Below are 13,559 nucleotides of genomic sequence, written 5' to 3' on the forward strand. Positions count from 1 at the left end.
GTATGCTTTTCAAAACATACTTTAATTACTTTTCAAGGGTGAATTCATGCTTAGCAGTACATTCTCTAGGCTCATTAGGGCTTGGCCTTTGATTTGACACAAAACTACAACCAAAAGCTTTCTGTCAGTACCCCTTTGATTGAGGCACATAAAAGCTGAGGGAAAACAGTGTGGGAGTCCCAGCTTGCTTGATTGAGCCCCTGCAAGCATGTGTTCGAAGCAAGCATGTGTGCCTTCTCTGTCACCTTCCAGCGTCGGAACCAAACCTTAAGGTGCGCTCTGCGCTGAAGCAAAAAGTAATTGAGAGGCGCAGCAGCCCGCTTCTGAGGCGCAAGGACAAAGGGCCCATTCCTTTGAAGCGGCGGCCGCTTACAAGTATGCAAGCACCGGGCACTGTTCCCACTGCCCGTTTCCTATCTTCTTCTCCTCACCTTCATTCCTTCCTTTCGTACATTTCTCTATCATGTTTCCTGTCTCATTCATCCTTAAGTTCTCTCTTTGAATATTCACCTGGTCATAGGCGGATTACTGAAAAACAAGTCTTCAGAAAACCTGGTGCTCACCATGGAACAGTAGTTGGAATAAGTTCATTTTATAATAACACTGTGACAGAAAGAAAATTTCATTTTAAACATGAGATAAAAGCCAGGATAATAGTTCCTTGGACATAGCCCTACCTTCTAATAAGTGTGGTTATAGTCTAGCATTCTCTTTCACACTGTGGTGTATACTTACAGTGCATAAAAAAGAAATGCTAATGTCTTAATGGGTAGATTATTTTCGGGCAGTCAGAAGTATCTAAACTTTTTCTGAGCTACAGGTCTTGTCATAGCTAAACATTGCTATGAGGACTTCAATTAACTTTACATAATTACAGTGCCACTATTACAAGTATAGGAAGTTGCCAGACATGGCACTTATTAAACTAAAGCTAGTCACAGTATCTCTCTTCATGTTCAGGTTTGAGTTCACCATTTTTTTTCATGTTTTGGTTGGAGTTTTTAGTGCTCAATCAATCAATCAATAATTCAATCAAACAATACCTTGAATTTTGGCCCACGTGCTTTATGTGGTATCAAAATATGAATCAGTGATCTCAGGAGACAGCTTGTGCTTTGCAGGGCCTACTGGTAGCCCATAACATCCAGCAGCATAACTTTAACACATTTTTCTTATTCAATACTCATTCTACTTTCCATATTTCTCATCTTTCTTTTACCTCTCATTTTTTTTCTTTTATGCCTTCACATGCTGTGCTCATTTCCAGCTACAGATGCCCCAGCAGCATTACTTGACAAGGGCCACAAATTCAAGCCACAAATTCAGGCCACGTAGGAAAGCCTAATATATAAACCAACTTATTAATATGTTGAAGTCAATTGTCTCATTTGGCTGTGCCCTTCTGTACACTGTTCTCATTACAAGATGCCCAAGTTTCACTTTATCTGTTAGTCTGGTTATGCTGATCACATGACAGTTTTCGATTGCTGTAGTAGTAACCACCAGTGCTACAGTTGTAATTCGGTAGTAGAGCCCATACTGCGGCATGTGTTCGCTGGAAGTAGCATGATGCAGTTTCATGAGTGCTTGCATGTTTGATGTCTCTTTTTCATATTTTTATGTAATAACAACAATACTGAGAAATTATGAAGCTTAAGCATGGCATGATAACTGACACTTATTGCACATGTTTTTTCATTTGTGTAAATAACTACTACTGTGTACATCACAAAACTTTGAGTAAGTGACCACTGGAGAGGGAACACCTGATATATTTCATTTGTCAAAGAAAAGTCATTGACTTTTGCCTTAAAACAAAAATTGAAATGCACAATTTCTGAGGGCCAAACGTGATATGTGTGAGCAAATGATGTCCCAGCTTGCAAAACTGTTGTAATGATTGTTTAATTATAAATTAGATATTTTTTTCTATATTACTTCCCCCTTTTCGTAAGCTCCTTGTAGTGGAAGTTTTATTTTATTTACATGAAAAAGTACTTCATATTAAACCAACATAGCACTTAAAGTTTCCTATGCTGCATACCATGATTCTTTGAAGAAGATGCATGACTCCTTCCAACTGTTTTAGTTCATGAAAAAAAAAAAGAAGTAATGGTGAGTGGTTGACATGTGGGCTTATAATTTAGTTTTGAACTTTGGCTTGTTCCTGCCTTGACAGCAACTTTTCAAAATGCCACCTGGTAAAGGTTATTGTTTAAAGCAACAGATAGTGTAAAACAAACTCGGCATGTTCACCTGCTGTATTCACAATTCTTCAGTTAAACGTGCATTACAATGCCCTTTATTAAATGTGTTCAACATTAAACGTGTTCAACATACCAGGTTTGGGACATTATCACCACAATTCAAAAAAAAAAAAAGGGGGGGGGGGGGGCTTATTTAGTTATTCTGCAAAAACTTGTGAAGTAGCCATTTGGGTTTGGGTGTAGGCTCTAATGGTGATTCTCATTTCTTCGCCTTGCCTTTACAAAAAAAAAGTCGATGGCAGTGGAAGCAAACCTGACTCATCAGAAGGTTCCCCGCCAAACGGTTCCCTGTCCCTGCACTCTTCTCTGCATTCCAGTAACGGTAGCACACCCATTCAGGAGGTGAGTACATGCTCCTTAAGTTACAAATGGCATATTTGCACGTACTTTGTTGCACTCATGTGTAATGAGCATGTTCTTGCAACTATAATATCTACGCCTAGGACAGTTCTGCTGTTGGAAATGTTATCAACTAGTTGAAAATTCTTGCCAGAAGTTGGGCAAATATGGAGCTCGTTTTCTCTGTCTAAGCAAGGTAACCTTGAAAGCATTTTCAGCACAAAAAAAAATTAATCAGAGACATTTTGACTAAATGCTGATAACAGTTCTTATACTGTAAATGAGATGTATCTTTTCACATACAGGACTGGTACAGGAGTACAAGAATTCTGAAAACAGTGAGCTTAGTATTACCCATGGTAACAGTTTTGAGTCCTTCCTTATACAGACCAGAAAGCTTCCTTCCAGAGTGCTTAGTAGGTATTGCTTTATTTACCATCTTGTAATATGTAGAGAAAAGGCAGCTTTTCCCATTCACTCATATGTGTGCACAATTCAGTCTTTCCATGCACTATAGTAGTTGTCAATTTGGTGAATGATAATATCGATTGTTTCTAAATACTTCCTCTGTCTATTCCACTATACAGTAAATGTTCGTTAATTTGAACTTCGAAGTTATGGGTCTCTGGGAAATTTCATTTGGTTTTGCGACTTGTTGTCAAAACTTTAACCTGGCCTCTGCAAAGACAACCATTTCAAAATAATTGCTGTAGGTACCAATGTGTTCGAATTATGGGGAGTTTTTCACCATATAGACAGAGCTGTTCCAGGATCAGGATGTTAGTTTCAAGTAATAATATGTTCTAATTAACATACTTCAAAATAATGAGTTTTTACTGTATATGTCTTATTGCGCCATTTACTTCCATGGGGCAACTGTTTCACAACCCACTCACTTGTACATTATCAACAGTTGCACAACATCCTTAACATCACGCACATTACCTGTGAAGCACTGCAAAGGACATTAAAGTCAATCGAAACTATACTGATGCATCTGAAAGCTTGAACAAAGAAAGGCGCAAAAATCATGGCGCATGGCAAAACAGAGCTGCCAGAGGTGCAGAAAGGGGCACAGCAGAAGAAAGGAAAGGCGCTCTGTTTATATTTGGCGAGTCCAAAGATATCGTGCCAGCCTGGGGGATAGTGCACGCACCCTGGGGGTTGCCGCTAATTATAGACGCTGGCTGCCCGCACTCTTGAGAGCTCACATGCGTGGTACGTATAGTACCCGTGAAAAGAGAAAAAAAAAAGTAGTAGTACCGAGATGAGTGCAGAAACCAAAGTAAGCAGAAAAGGAAGGTGCTCTTGTGGATGTGCATTTAATTCTGGGACTTCCAAAAACTGACTTCCCGCCTTGAATTGTAAAGGATGTACTATCGTAAAGGGAGGAAGGTAGATATAACTCAAACAAACCGAGTGAAAACAGTTTGTAAGTCTCGGCTCATGCTGTCTACTTCTTCTCCTTGTGTCTTGTCCTCATTTTGAATGCTGTACCAGCTCTCCAATGCACTTTACTTGACGAAAACAAAAAAAACTATGTCAGACCATGATCTGAATTTTCATTCCCATACTACTATCGATGTAACAATATGTAGACACCGATGAGTAGCGAGAAAGTAACGTTATAGAAGCATGACTGAACATTTCTTTGGACCCTGTCATCCAACAGATTATTGGTTCTAGTAATTTTTTTCACCTCAATTATTGAGTCAGGAAATCAACATCAGCCTTGTAGCTTCTCAAAGAAGTATCCTTTTATCACCTTGAACCTTGCTGTATACTTATATGCGGAATACCACCCTACACTTATTTTATAGTTTCTCTAAATTTCATTACTAGCAGGTACCTATATTTTCTTTGTTTCAGCACTCTTTGTATCCCATGTTCATAAATAGTATAAGCTGCGATGGCTGTCACTAAAGTAGCAAGACTAGCTAAAGATACACTGTGTAACAAATGGCACAGTTCGAAATCAAAGAACAATAGCTATAAATATTTTAACCTCTTATGATATATAACTGATGCTAATGATAGATGTTATTTTTATGTTGGCAGCTGCACATTTCACCAGTTTTCCTTGCATGACTTTCCTAGATGGAACAATTTGTTTACGAGGATGTTTACCGGCTTATCTCAGCCACCACATGTAGAATCTATTCATCTTTGTCACCAAATCTCCCAATTTTGTGTAAGTGCTGTTTGTGGAAACGCTAACGCTTGCCACACCAGCATTTTCTGGAGTCGAGAAGTCTGGTTAGACGGGCGAGGTTGTTTTTAGATTCGTCAGTCAGGCTGTTTCTTCCACTGGAAAGTTGTGGCACGTATTTTTAGGTGCACACGCACACGTGTCAAGTTGAGCCAACAAGGAGGACCACTTTTGTGGGTTTTGTTTCTCTTACCTTGAGCCGTTAACAAGTGTTGCAGACCGTAGCGAAGCCAAGACCTATTCTTGTTCAACGTGGGGGTTATTTTGTCCATGGGAGCTTTGTGTGCGTGTGTCTGCTTTTCTCCTAAAACTAAAATATTTCTGGAGCTTCCTGCCATGAAGCAATGTCTTCTAGACAACATGTCTTCAAGGTGTGACTGCTAGACGACTATTTACTTCTCTTTTCTTTTCGCTGAAATCTTGTGTCTATATGGACAGTCTCTAAAGAAATCAGCACAAAGAAAATTTGCACAAGTTGCTGATAATTAAATTACTGTTAAGAGAAAGAGAAACTCTTGTGACATGATTTCTCCAGGCAGTTGAACAGTTCAGGATCTGCTCAGCTTTCAGCATACCTTACATAGACTTTATTTGAAGTCATACTTTTTTTGCCCGTGTTTTGCATATCTGTCCCTCAATACCTTGGATACCTCAGTAAACTTCCCCTGACCTTTTTCTGCAAATAAGCTAACAAATCTGGGTTTTATCTGTCATTTTAAAAACATTTTGTCAATATTTACAAGCAGTAAATTTTTTTGGTGTGAAAGTTTCGATTGTCACCTCATAATATGATTCTCACAACTTTGTTTAGAAAAGTTTCTGAAGCAGCTGAAATTAGCAATTTCAATGATGCTGATATCCTAGCCTGTCAGTTCATGCTAACCTGCATGGGCGCGTGGCCTGCATATTAAGGCAAGCTCTTTTGTTTATGAAGTGTACATGTATCTCAAAGGAGGCATGCACTCAGGTAAAAATTTTTCTTTCATATGCGCTATTCATCTTCATATCCCCACCCTTTCTTTCGTGTCCTGTCATGGGGAGTTCACTAATCTTACAGTTTAGGGGTTGACTACTATGCTTTCAGTGTAGCTCAGTGACTGCCACGCATGTCCGTGCCAAGCGCAAGTCTTTACACAGCTGTGCTTGTGATTGGAACGTTCCCAGGAACCTGGCACTTCTCCGTACCATCCTCTGAACCAGGGTGGCAACAGTGATCTCGCGCTCTACTCATCACCCTCCATGCCCAACATTTCCTTGGGGCGTCCCCCTGTGGCCACCAGCACAGCCGTGAGTCTCTCCCTTCGCGTTCTATTTAATATGACCAGCACACTGATGCTTTAAACTGCAGGGTTCTGTGACCTGTATACCTTTTCCACTAAGGCAACAGCAACTGACCATTGTAATTATTGCCACATTTCTATCTTGCTGTCACTGGACCACACATCCTATTCTTCACTTTCACTATCATCATGAGGCAAAAAAAAAAACAGCAACAATGTTTTGTCCACTGCCATTCACGCTCATTCTTACACCTATTAATTTGGGATGTAGATGTACTAATCAGCATATTTTTGTTCGGCTTTGGTGTTCGCTAATTTGTGCAGTGTCTATATGCCACACAGACATTTAGAGTGGGGACTTGTGTATTAGAAGTGACTGCAGGCAACACTGTAGCCAAGAAGTACATTGCAAGAAAGTTGCTGTTGAGAAGGGAATGCTCATTGTGAGAGACTACTTTGCATCACAAGTTTCTAGCAGGAGCAATCTGGTAAAGTCTGGGATTTTTTTTTTTTCCACATGGCCATAACCCCTTCAACAGCTGTGTGAAATCATACACATCAACTTTGGAGGCACATCACGCACCACATGTTTCTTCAAGTAGCTTCCAACTTAGTATGCACATTAGTGCAGGCTTCCTGAGTGGAAAACTAATGGTCATTTAAATTTATTCAGCTGCGTATTTCAGCAGAGAATAATTTTGCGGGAGACACTACCATGCTTGATGATTGTTTGACGTGTCGCATACCAGTGCCCATGTCGAGAGTAATTTTTTCTTCACCTGAAACAAATGCAACCAAAAACTAACTATGCTCACATTTCGGGTATAACATTCAATTCTTTTCATGCAAGAACTGAAGCTCACTGATAACAAAATAAGGAAATATTTAATTACATGCTAATTAAGATTAATTACTGGGACTCACACAAAACAACACATTCCTTTATTTTCTTTCTTGAAATGTAGTATTTAGTGCCTTGTAACCATATGTCAAACTAATTTAATGCATTTGCATCCACTTCAGTATAATTTGTGCCTGAAAAATGTATATAATCTGCTAAGGGAAGGTGAATTCACTAGAAGGAAAGCAAGGATTCATCATCCTCGTCAGCTGTTAAGATACCTCTGTTTTAGAAATTTGCTTGGATCCCCTTTGACAGGCTCACATTGCGTTCTGGTGGACGCTCGCCAAGTTTTTTGTTGTGTAGAGCAAATTTTGTTTGTGAAACAAAAAGATTATTTCACTGTATTACATGAATTACGTGGTAGCTTGCATTCTCTGATATGCTGAAGCTCTTAACTGCTAGTTTTAAATGTGTGTAAAATGCAGGATAGAGCATTTCAATAAACTTACGTAGCTTAGAATTTATGCCGCATCAACAATCTCTGTAGATACACCTATTACAGCAGGGCTCTGTGTTTAAGCAGCACCATTTTTCTGCAAACTCAGGATGGGAAAATCCTCAACTCGGTCTCCGAGGCCCAAGTCCGTGCCATGGCAGCTGCACGTCTTGGGATGCCACTCACATCACATGTGTTGCACTCATCATTGCCTTTCTGCTCACCATTGCCAGGTGAGATTTTTTAGGGGTGTAGCTCCTTAAGGCGTGGGTTTGTCCATTCCTTGTATGTATGTAGTAGTAGTAGGCAGCCACTGGTGGCACATACCTGCTATAGAGCAGGTATGTGCCACAGGGGATGCGAGATAGGAGATGAAGGTACTAGGAGTGTTTACTAGATTGACGCATGGACGAACAGACAGACTATCAGTGAACGCAGCGAACGGATGAATGGATAGACGCGTGGATGTACGGATGGATGGACGCACGAACAGATGGATGGACGGATGGACGGACGCATGGATGGAAGCACAGATGAGGAAGCGCGGACGGATGGAAGTACGGACTGGCTGACAGACGCTTCGCCATACTCATCATCATTCACTCCATGGATATGCTGTGATTTTTTATCTGTTGGACTTCTTGCTTTGTTGCTTTTCCAGTTTTGCACCTGCCCCACTGTAGCACAAGTGCCTCCGAAATGGTTATTCCCACATGCAGGCAATGTATACATATTAGGCAGGCTGGGCATGCTTGTAATCCATTTCTTGAGAAATGATAAAAATTCAATGAGAACGTGCATATGGCCCCAAAAAAATGGACACATAAACAGATGCTGGTGGTCTGTGTGTACATAAGTGTGTGTATGGGCCTTTTTTTCACCTATGTACTCCTAGCATTTTTACCTACCATTCTTTAAGAAACTTTATACAAGGTTGATTTTCTGTTGTTCTTCACTATTTCAATGTAGTTAATTATGTCTTTTGGTTAAGTTCCATACATCAATGTAAATGAAATCAATGTTGATATATATCTCAAGTTTTACTTGGTTCTTGATCCTAATGGCAATTTCCTAATATGTTTTTTAATGTTGAGATACGGGCATGCATGTGGATGCTTAACATGATTGTAGAGCTCCGTTTCTATCTGGGCAGTGGCTTAAATAAGCAGTGTAATTTAATGTACCGTGGTACTTTCAGCTGTTTGAGGATGATTTTATAAGTCTCTGCTAAGTATTAATTGGGCAGGCCTTATGCCCCAAGTTTGCTACATGTAAAGCCTTCAGTGCCAGTCTCCGTGCCCTGTTCATTTACCTTTTATCGTCATCACTTATCCTTACTGTGCCTTGCAATCTGTTCTGTCGTACATTCAGTAATAGATGGAGAGTTCACTCCTCCAACCAGTCCTGGCTACATCCAGCAGCAGATGAAAGGCCTGGAACAGTCACCCGGAGCTCCAGGGCACGTGCTGCAAGTTATGTACGCGCCGCCTCCCGGCACTGTTATCACTGACGCTCAGGTTGCACAAGCACGCCTACACAGGTCAGTACTCTTGTTCGAGCTTTCAATACCTCAATAATCTCACCGCCGTAGCTGCAAGCTTCTGAAAAGGGATTTCCCTGTAACCTTGCCTCCCCTGACCTAGCGTAACCCAATGCAAAGATCTTGCAACAATACACTTTGTAAAGAATGTTTCGCTGCCGTGGAGAGGCGCGAAACCATGAAAGCAGCTACTCAGGGGAAATTACTACTGCTGCAAAGCCCCACTTCAAAGTTAAATGAGGATATTACCCTCACATGGATTAATCTTTTTTTAAGTTGAAAAGGTTGTTATACTGATTTGTATACTCCATGTATAGAAATTTTTATAAAGTAACATATTTTACAGGCTATCATTTGCATTCTACCGAGAGTCAAATTCTGCTACTATAAAAAGTTTTCTTCCTTGATGCAAGAAAATGGCATTTGCTCAGGCCTTGTTTCAATTTTTTCAATATTGTGCTGGTTAGTTAGGTCATGACAAATATGCCCTTTATCCTTTATAATATGCAATGTATATACTATTCAAACTCGACTCGAAATTATTGTGCCAAAATAATTATTTGCTTCGAACCTAAAATATACTATTTGCACAAGCCTACTTATCAGTAGGCTTGTGCAAATCTTATCTGTTCACCAACACTGGCCTCGATTGTATTCGCTGTGTAACTGACAGTGCCTCCTGGAGCTGCTACTATACTGCTGGAGACCTCTAGTTTGCTTTTGGCATTCCACAAGGCTAAGCAAGTGGGAAGCATCCACTCTCTAAATGGAGCACTATTCACCGGGACAGCCATAAAATGCTTTTTTCCAGCTTGTCTTGGGCGTCATTGGCCATCTGAAGGACTTGATGAAAGTCTCTTCACTCGGAAGCATCAAATGAATCATGTCTTAAAATTTAGTGCTTAAAAGGACAAGGACAAAAGGCGACGCTGTATGCTGTGTCACTTCACCATTTGAAATCAACTTCACCATTGAAGTTGATTTTGTGGCTTCCTGTGTAGTGTGGCTTGCCAAGTTTTGCGGGCTCAAGCCAAAATAAGCATTAGATAATAAATAAGTTGAAACAGTGAATTTAGAGATTTTACTTATGCTTTAGAGTTTTAGATTTTTTCCACTTGCTGTCACACTTTGCATGCATGATTTAGCTTTTGAACTGCAGAGTGACATTTGCATAGCATGAGCTTGTATTTGCCCCCATCATTTTTTTAACTTCTAAGATGAAATGAACGTTGCAGAGTACACCTGTTCTAAGAGAAGATGACTGCAAGGGCTACCAAAAGATAAATTTTAGTTGCCAGAGCGACTAAAATTTGTTTTGGTTATCCTGGTGCTTATTTTATCTGAGAAAGGTTGTATTCTCATCTATACTTTCGTAACTTTTGTCTTAAAGCTATTGCTTAAGAGTGAAAGTAAATTTTTTTTGCCTGAATGCATGTGTTGCTTGGAGCATCATACGTTGTCTGACTTAAATATGCTAATCATTCTTGCTGACAAAAAAATGTAAAGTGACACAAAAAGAGCTGTTGACACTGAGTATTCATGTGTGCTTACTTCCATGTCGAATGCCAGGACCATCCATCGTCCTCTGGGCAGGACACAGTCAGCACCACTACCCCTTGGACATCCAATGTTGCAGCCACAGGGTGTGCTGCTCAACGCACAACTCTTTGAGCAACAGCAACAACACAACTTGCTCAAGCAGGTGAGCACAGCTACCACATGGGAGACAATAAAATGTCGTTGCTTTGAATGTTTTTCAATTTTTGCTATGCTAACTGCAACAGATTTGTCCTAAATTTCTTGCATGATGTATCGAGCAGCCATGCTGCTCGTTACAGTATTTCAATTTATTGATATATCGAACTAGTTTGCAATCCCCTTCAGGTTAGATATATGCGGGATCAACAGTATATGTGCTTGATATTCAGTTATACGAAAGATGAAGCTATAACTTTAAAATACTTGTTCGTACTGTTCTGCTGGGGATCATCGTTCTCTTGTCTTGTCCTTAGCACATTCGGCAGACAGTGCTGACTCGGGCGGGCAGCAAGAGCCAGGTAGTGGAGCACGTGGAAGAGGAGACTGAAGCCGCTGTCGCACAAGAAATGAAAGACCAGCCCGAGGTCATCGACCTCACCGACTCGCGCAAGGGATCATCAGCTTCAGCAGCAGAAGGGGCACCACCTCCTCACACCTCTGGCACCACCCTGCTGCAGCTTCAGCAGCGACAAAGGGACCTCCTCAACCGGCACTCACTTCATCTTGGTGCTGGAATGGAAGGTAAACAGCACAACCGATGATGTCTCTTTATTCATGTTACTTCAACTTGATGGCCTTTAGAAAAACATGAGAGCGCAAATTAATGTCACTCTCAATCATAAGGTGTTTGTAATGTTGCAGCACGCCTTTAAGGTTAACCCGGCAAGTGACATCATGTGGCAGGTGAACTTCACTTTTCATCTGCATATAGCCCAGAGTTCCTTCTTATTTACACCACAGCATTTTCGCGGTAGAAAGTCCTAAGAGAAGGTTCATTTGCTTGCAAGGTGTCTGGTGTGTACGTGCCACACTCACAATCTTCTCGGGACTGTTCTGCTACCATGATATCTATCAAAATTGGTACTGAGTGACAGAATTAATGGCAGGTGGTTAAACGAAACTCATGGCATGCATGTCATGTATGGAATGAGTTACATGACTCTCTTGGTGCACTCGTAGCCGTGTCACTAGCTAGATACCGTATTTACTAGCATAATGAATGCACTTACATATTAAACGCACCCCCCCGCTTCAGCCATGAAAGCGTGGATGTTTTTTTTTCGCTTGTGTAATAAATACACCCCCTACATTCATCCATAGCAGTCCCGCTAACCGACACCTGGTGCCTCTTTGCCCGTTGGATATCTCCCGTTTTTTTATTATTATGGCAACCCCCCCTCGGCCAGCTCAGCACGCTCCCTCCCCATTTCACCCGCTGCCGTGTGCTGTATTGTTTTTCTTTTTAAGGGGGGATGCTACACCTTCCAAAAACTCTTTTTATTTTTGCGAGTACCTCAGTCAAATTTGGAGAGCCTATGTAGATTTTACTGCTGATTTCAAAAATCTAATTCTTTTTTTGCTGTGACAATTAGTTTTAAAGATATAATGAACTGCGACTTTTTCAATTAAGGCCTAATTAGCTAATTAACTGTAACTTGGATATTGATGTGCAACCTATAGAACCAATTCGGTATGTTCACAGTGTGCAATAAAGTATAAATCATTGTTCTGGGCTATTTCGAAGCAAAGTTGTGGGATGTTGAATATGACATGAAAAATTTCCCCATCTACACTTGAAACAAAAGATCCATTTAGAGAATTTTCTCCAAAAATTATTACAATAAAACTTACTTTACGACACATCCCCTGCATTTATCTTTGAAACAGAAAAGAAATCGTAATGATAACCCAGATAGAACAAGAGATATTGCTCCGGCATAATGGGAAGCACATGAAAATTGTCGTTTTGAGAAATCGAGAAAAAACGTGGGCACACATTTTTATTGCAGAAGATGCAACAAGACAACCTCAAAACGTACCAGAAGCATAGTCTGAATGCATTCTGTGCTCATGCCTCCTCTTCACTAGCTTCCGGAGTTCCAATGAGGCTGTTCTTTTCTTGTTGGAGACAATGCTGCGACGCTGGTCTTTTTCTCTCGCTCTCCTGGCACCAGTACTTGTCGCATTCATGTCCATTTCACCTAAGATTGCCGTTGCAGAATTCAAATTGCCCGTGTTGAAGCGCAGCACTGCTTCTGCAACAGCTGCTTCAACAGCGAACAGGGACGCATGGTGCTCCTTGGGGGCCAAGCTCCAGATTACCGAATGTAGGCTCTCGTTGGAGTTCTGCGTTTTGCCGCGTTCGCACCTCTGAAGCAGGGCTCTTTCCGAAAGCCGGGTATAAACCGGTAGTAATGCCTCTGCCACGTCTTTCGGTAGATTGTAGGCATGCCTGGGGTCGGGCTCACCCTTTGCTTTTGCGGCATTGTGCCGACACCATGAAGTTTCACCAGCTGGGCACAGACTGTGGTCCGAGCATTCATCAGTGGAGGTGACGTGGCGGTATGTGGCCATCACAGCCTTTTGCATCTCGCCCACGTCACCTTCATGCGATTTCAGAGCCCGGCCACAATATGTGCTGTTGGGGGGGTGTCCTATGTACGGCTGACGCAGAAGCCTATAGCTAATGTTTCAGCCGCACACAGTCGTTCCGTGCACGGTTAACGTCCCCCAACCGTAGCTTGCCTCATTGCAGCTACTACTACGGGTTCGGGCGAATAAGGCAACTGGCCAGATCAACAACAAACACTTTATTGCTAAGCGTTAGCAATCGCGCGTCACTGTCGCGGGGAGATACTACAGATAACAAAGGTGTTGACGCTTACACCTCGGTCGTGGACGTCCTCGGCTCGCAGGAGGGGTTGCGGGTTCGTCCTCCTGGGATGGTCGCTGGTGTCAGAGAGCGAGCGCCCGTTTGCCCGCTCGTTTTGTTCCCCGACCCGATTTCCCTTTCCCTGACGAGAATGGCACCTTTCCTCGCTGAGG

At 41.6% G+C, this 13,559-nt stretch overlaps 1 protein-coding gene across 5 annotated transcripts in view; it reads left to right on the top strand.

The window, feature by feature from the left end:
* HDAC4 (histone deacetylase 4) overlaps window positions 1-13,559 on the top strand; it is a 272,183-nt gene that overhangs the window by 234,940 nt on the left and 23,684 nt on the right. For 4 of the 5 annotated variants that reach the window (XM_075894192.1, XM_075894193.1, XM_037435635.2 and 1 more), the window contains 7 exons: window positions 253-375; window positions 2,500-2,609; window positions 5,980-6,102; window positions 7,545-7,668; window positions 8,807-8,975; window positions 10,545-10,677; window positions 10,988-11,255. In XM_075894192.1, the coding sequence (XP_075750307.1) occupies window positions 253-375; window positions 2,500-2,609; window positions 5,980-6,102; window positions 7,545-7,668; window positions 8,807-8,975; window positions 10,545-10,677; window positions 10,988-11,255 (1,050 nt within the window). The remainder of the gene's footprint in view (window positions 1-252; window positions 376-2,499; window positions 2,610-5,979; window positions 6,103-7,544; window positions 7,669-8,806; window positions 8,976-10,544; window positions 10,678-10,987; window positions 11,256-13,559) is intronic. The other variant, XM_037435652.2, reaches the window with a different exon arrangement.

The sequence above is a fragment of the Rhipicephalus microplus genome, chromosome 1, assembly GCF_043290135.1.
Source record: "Rhipicephalus microplus isolate Deutch F79 chromosome 1, USDA_Rmic, whole genome shotgun sequence".
Taxonomy (NCBI): domain Eukaryota; kingdom Metazoa; phylum Arthropoda; class Arachnida; order Ixodida; family Ixodidae; genus Rhipicephalus; species Rhipicephalus microplus.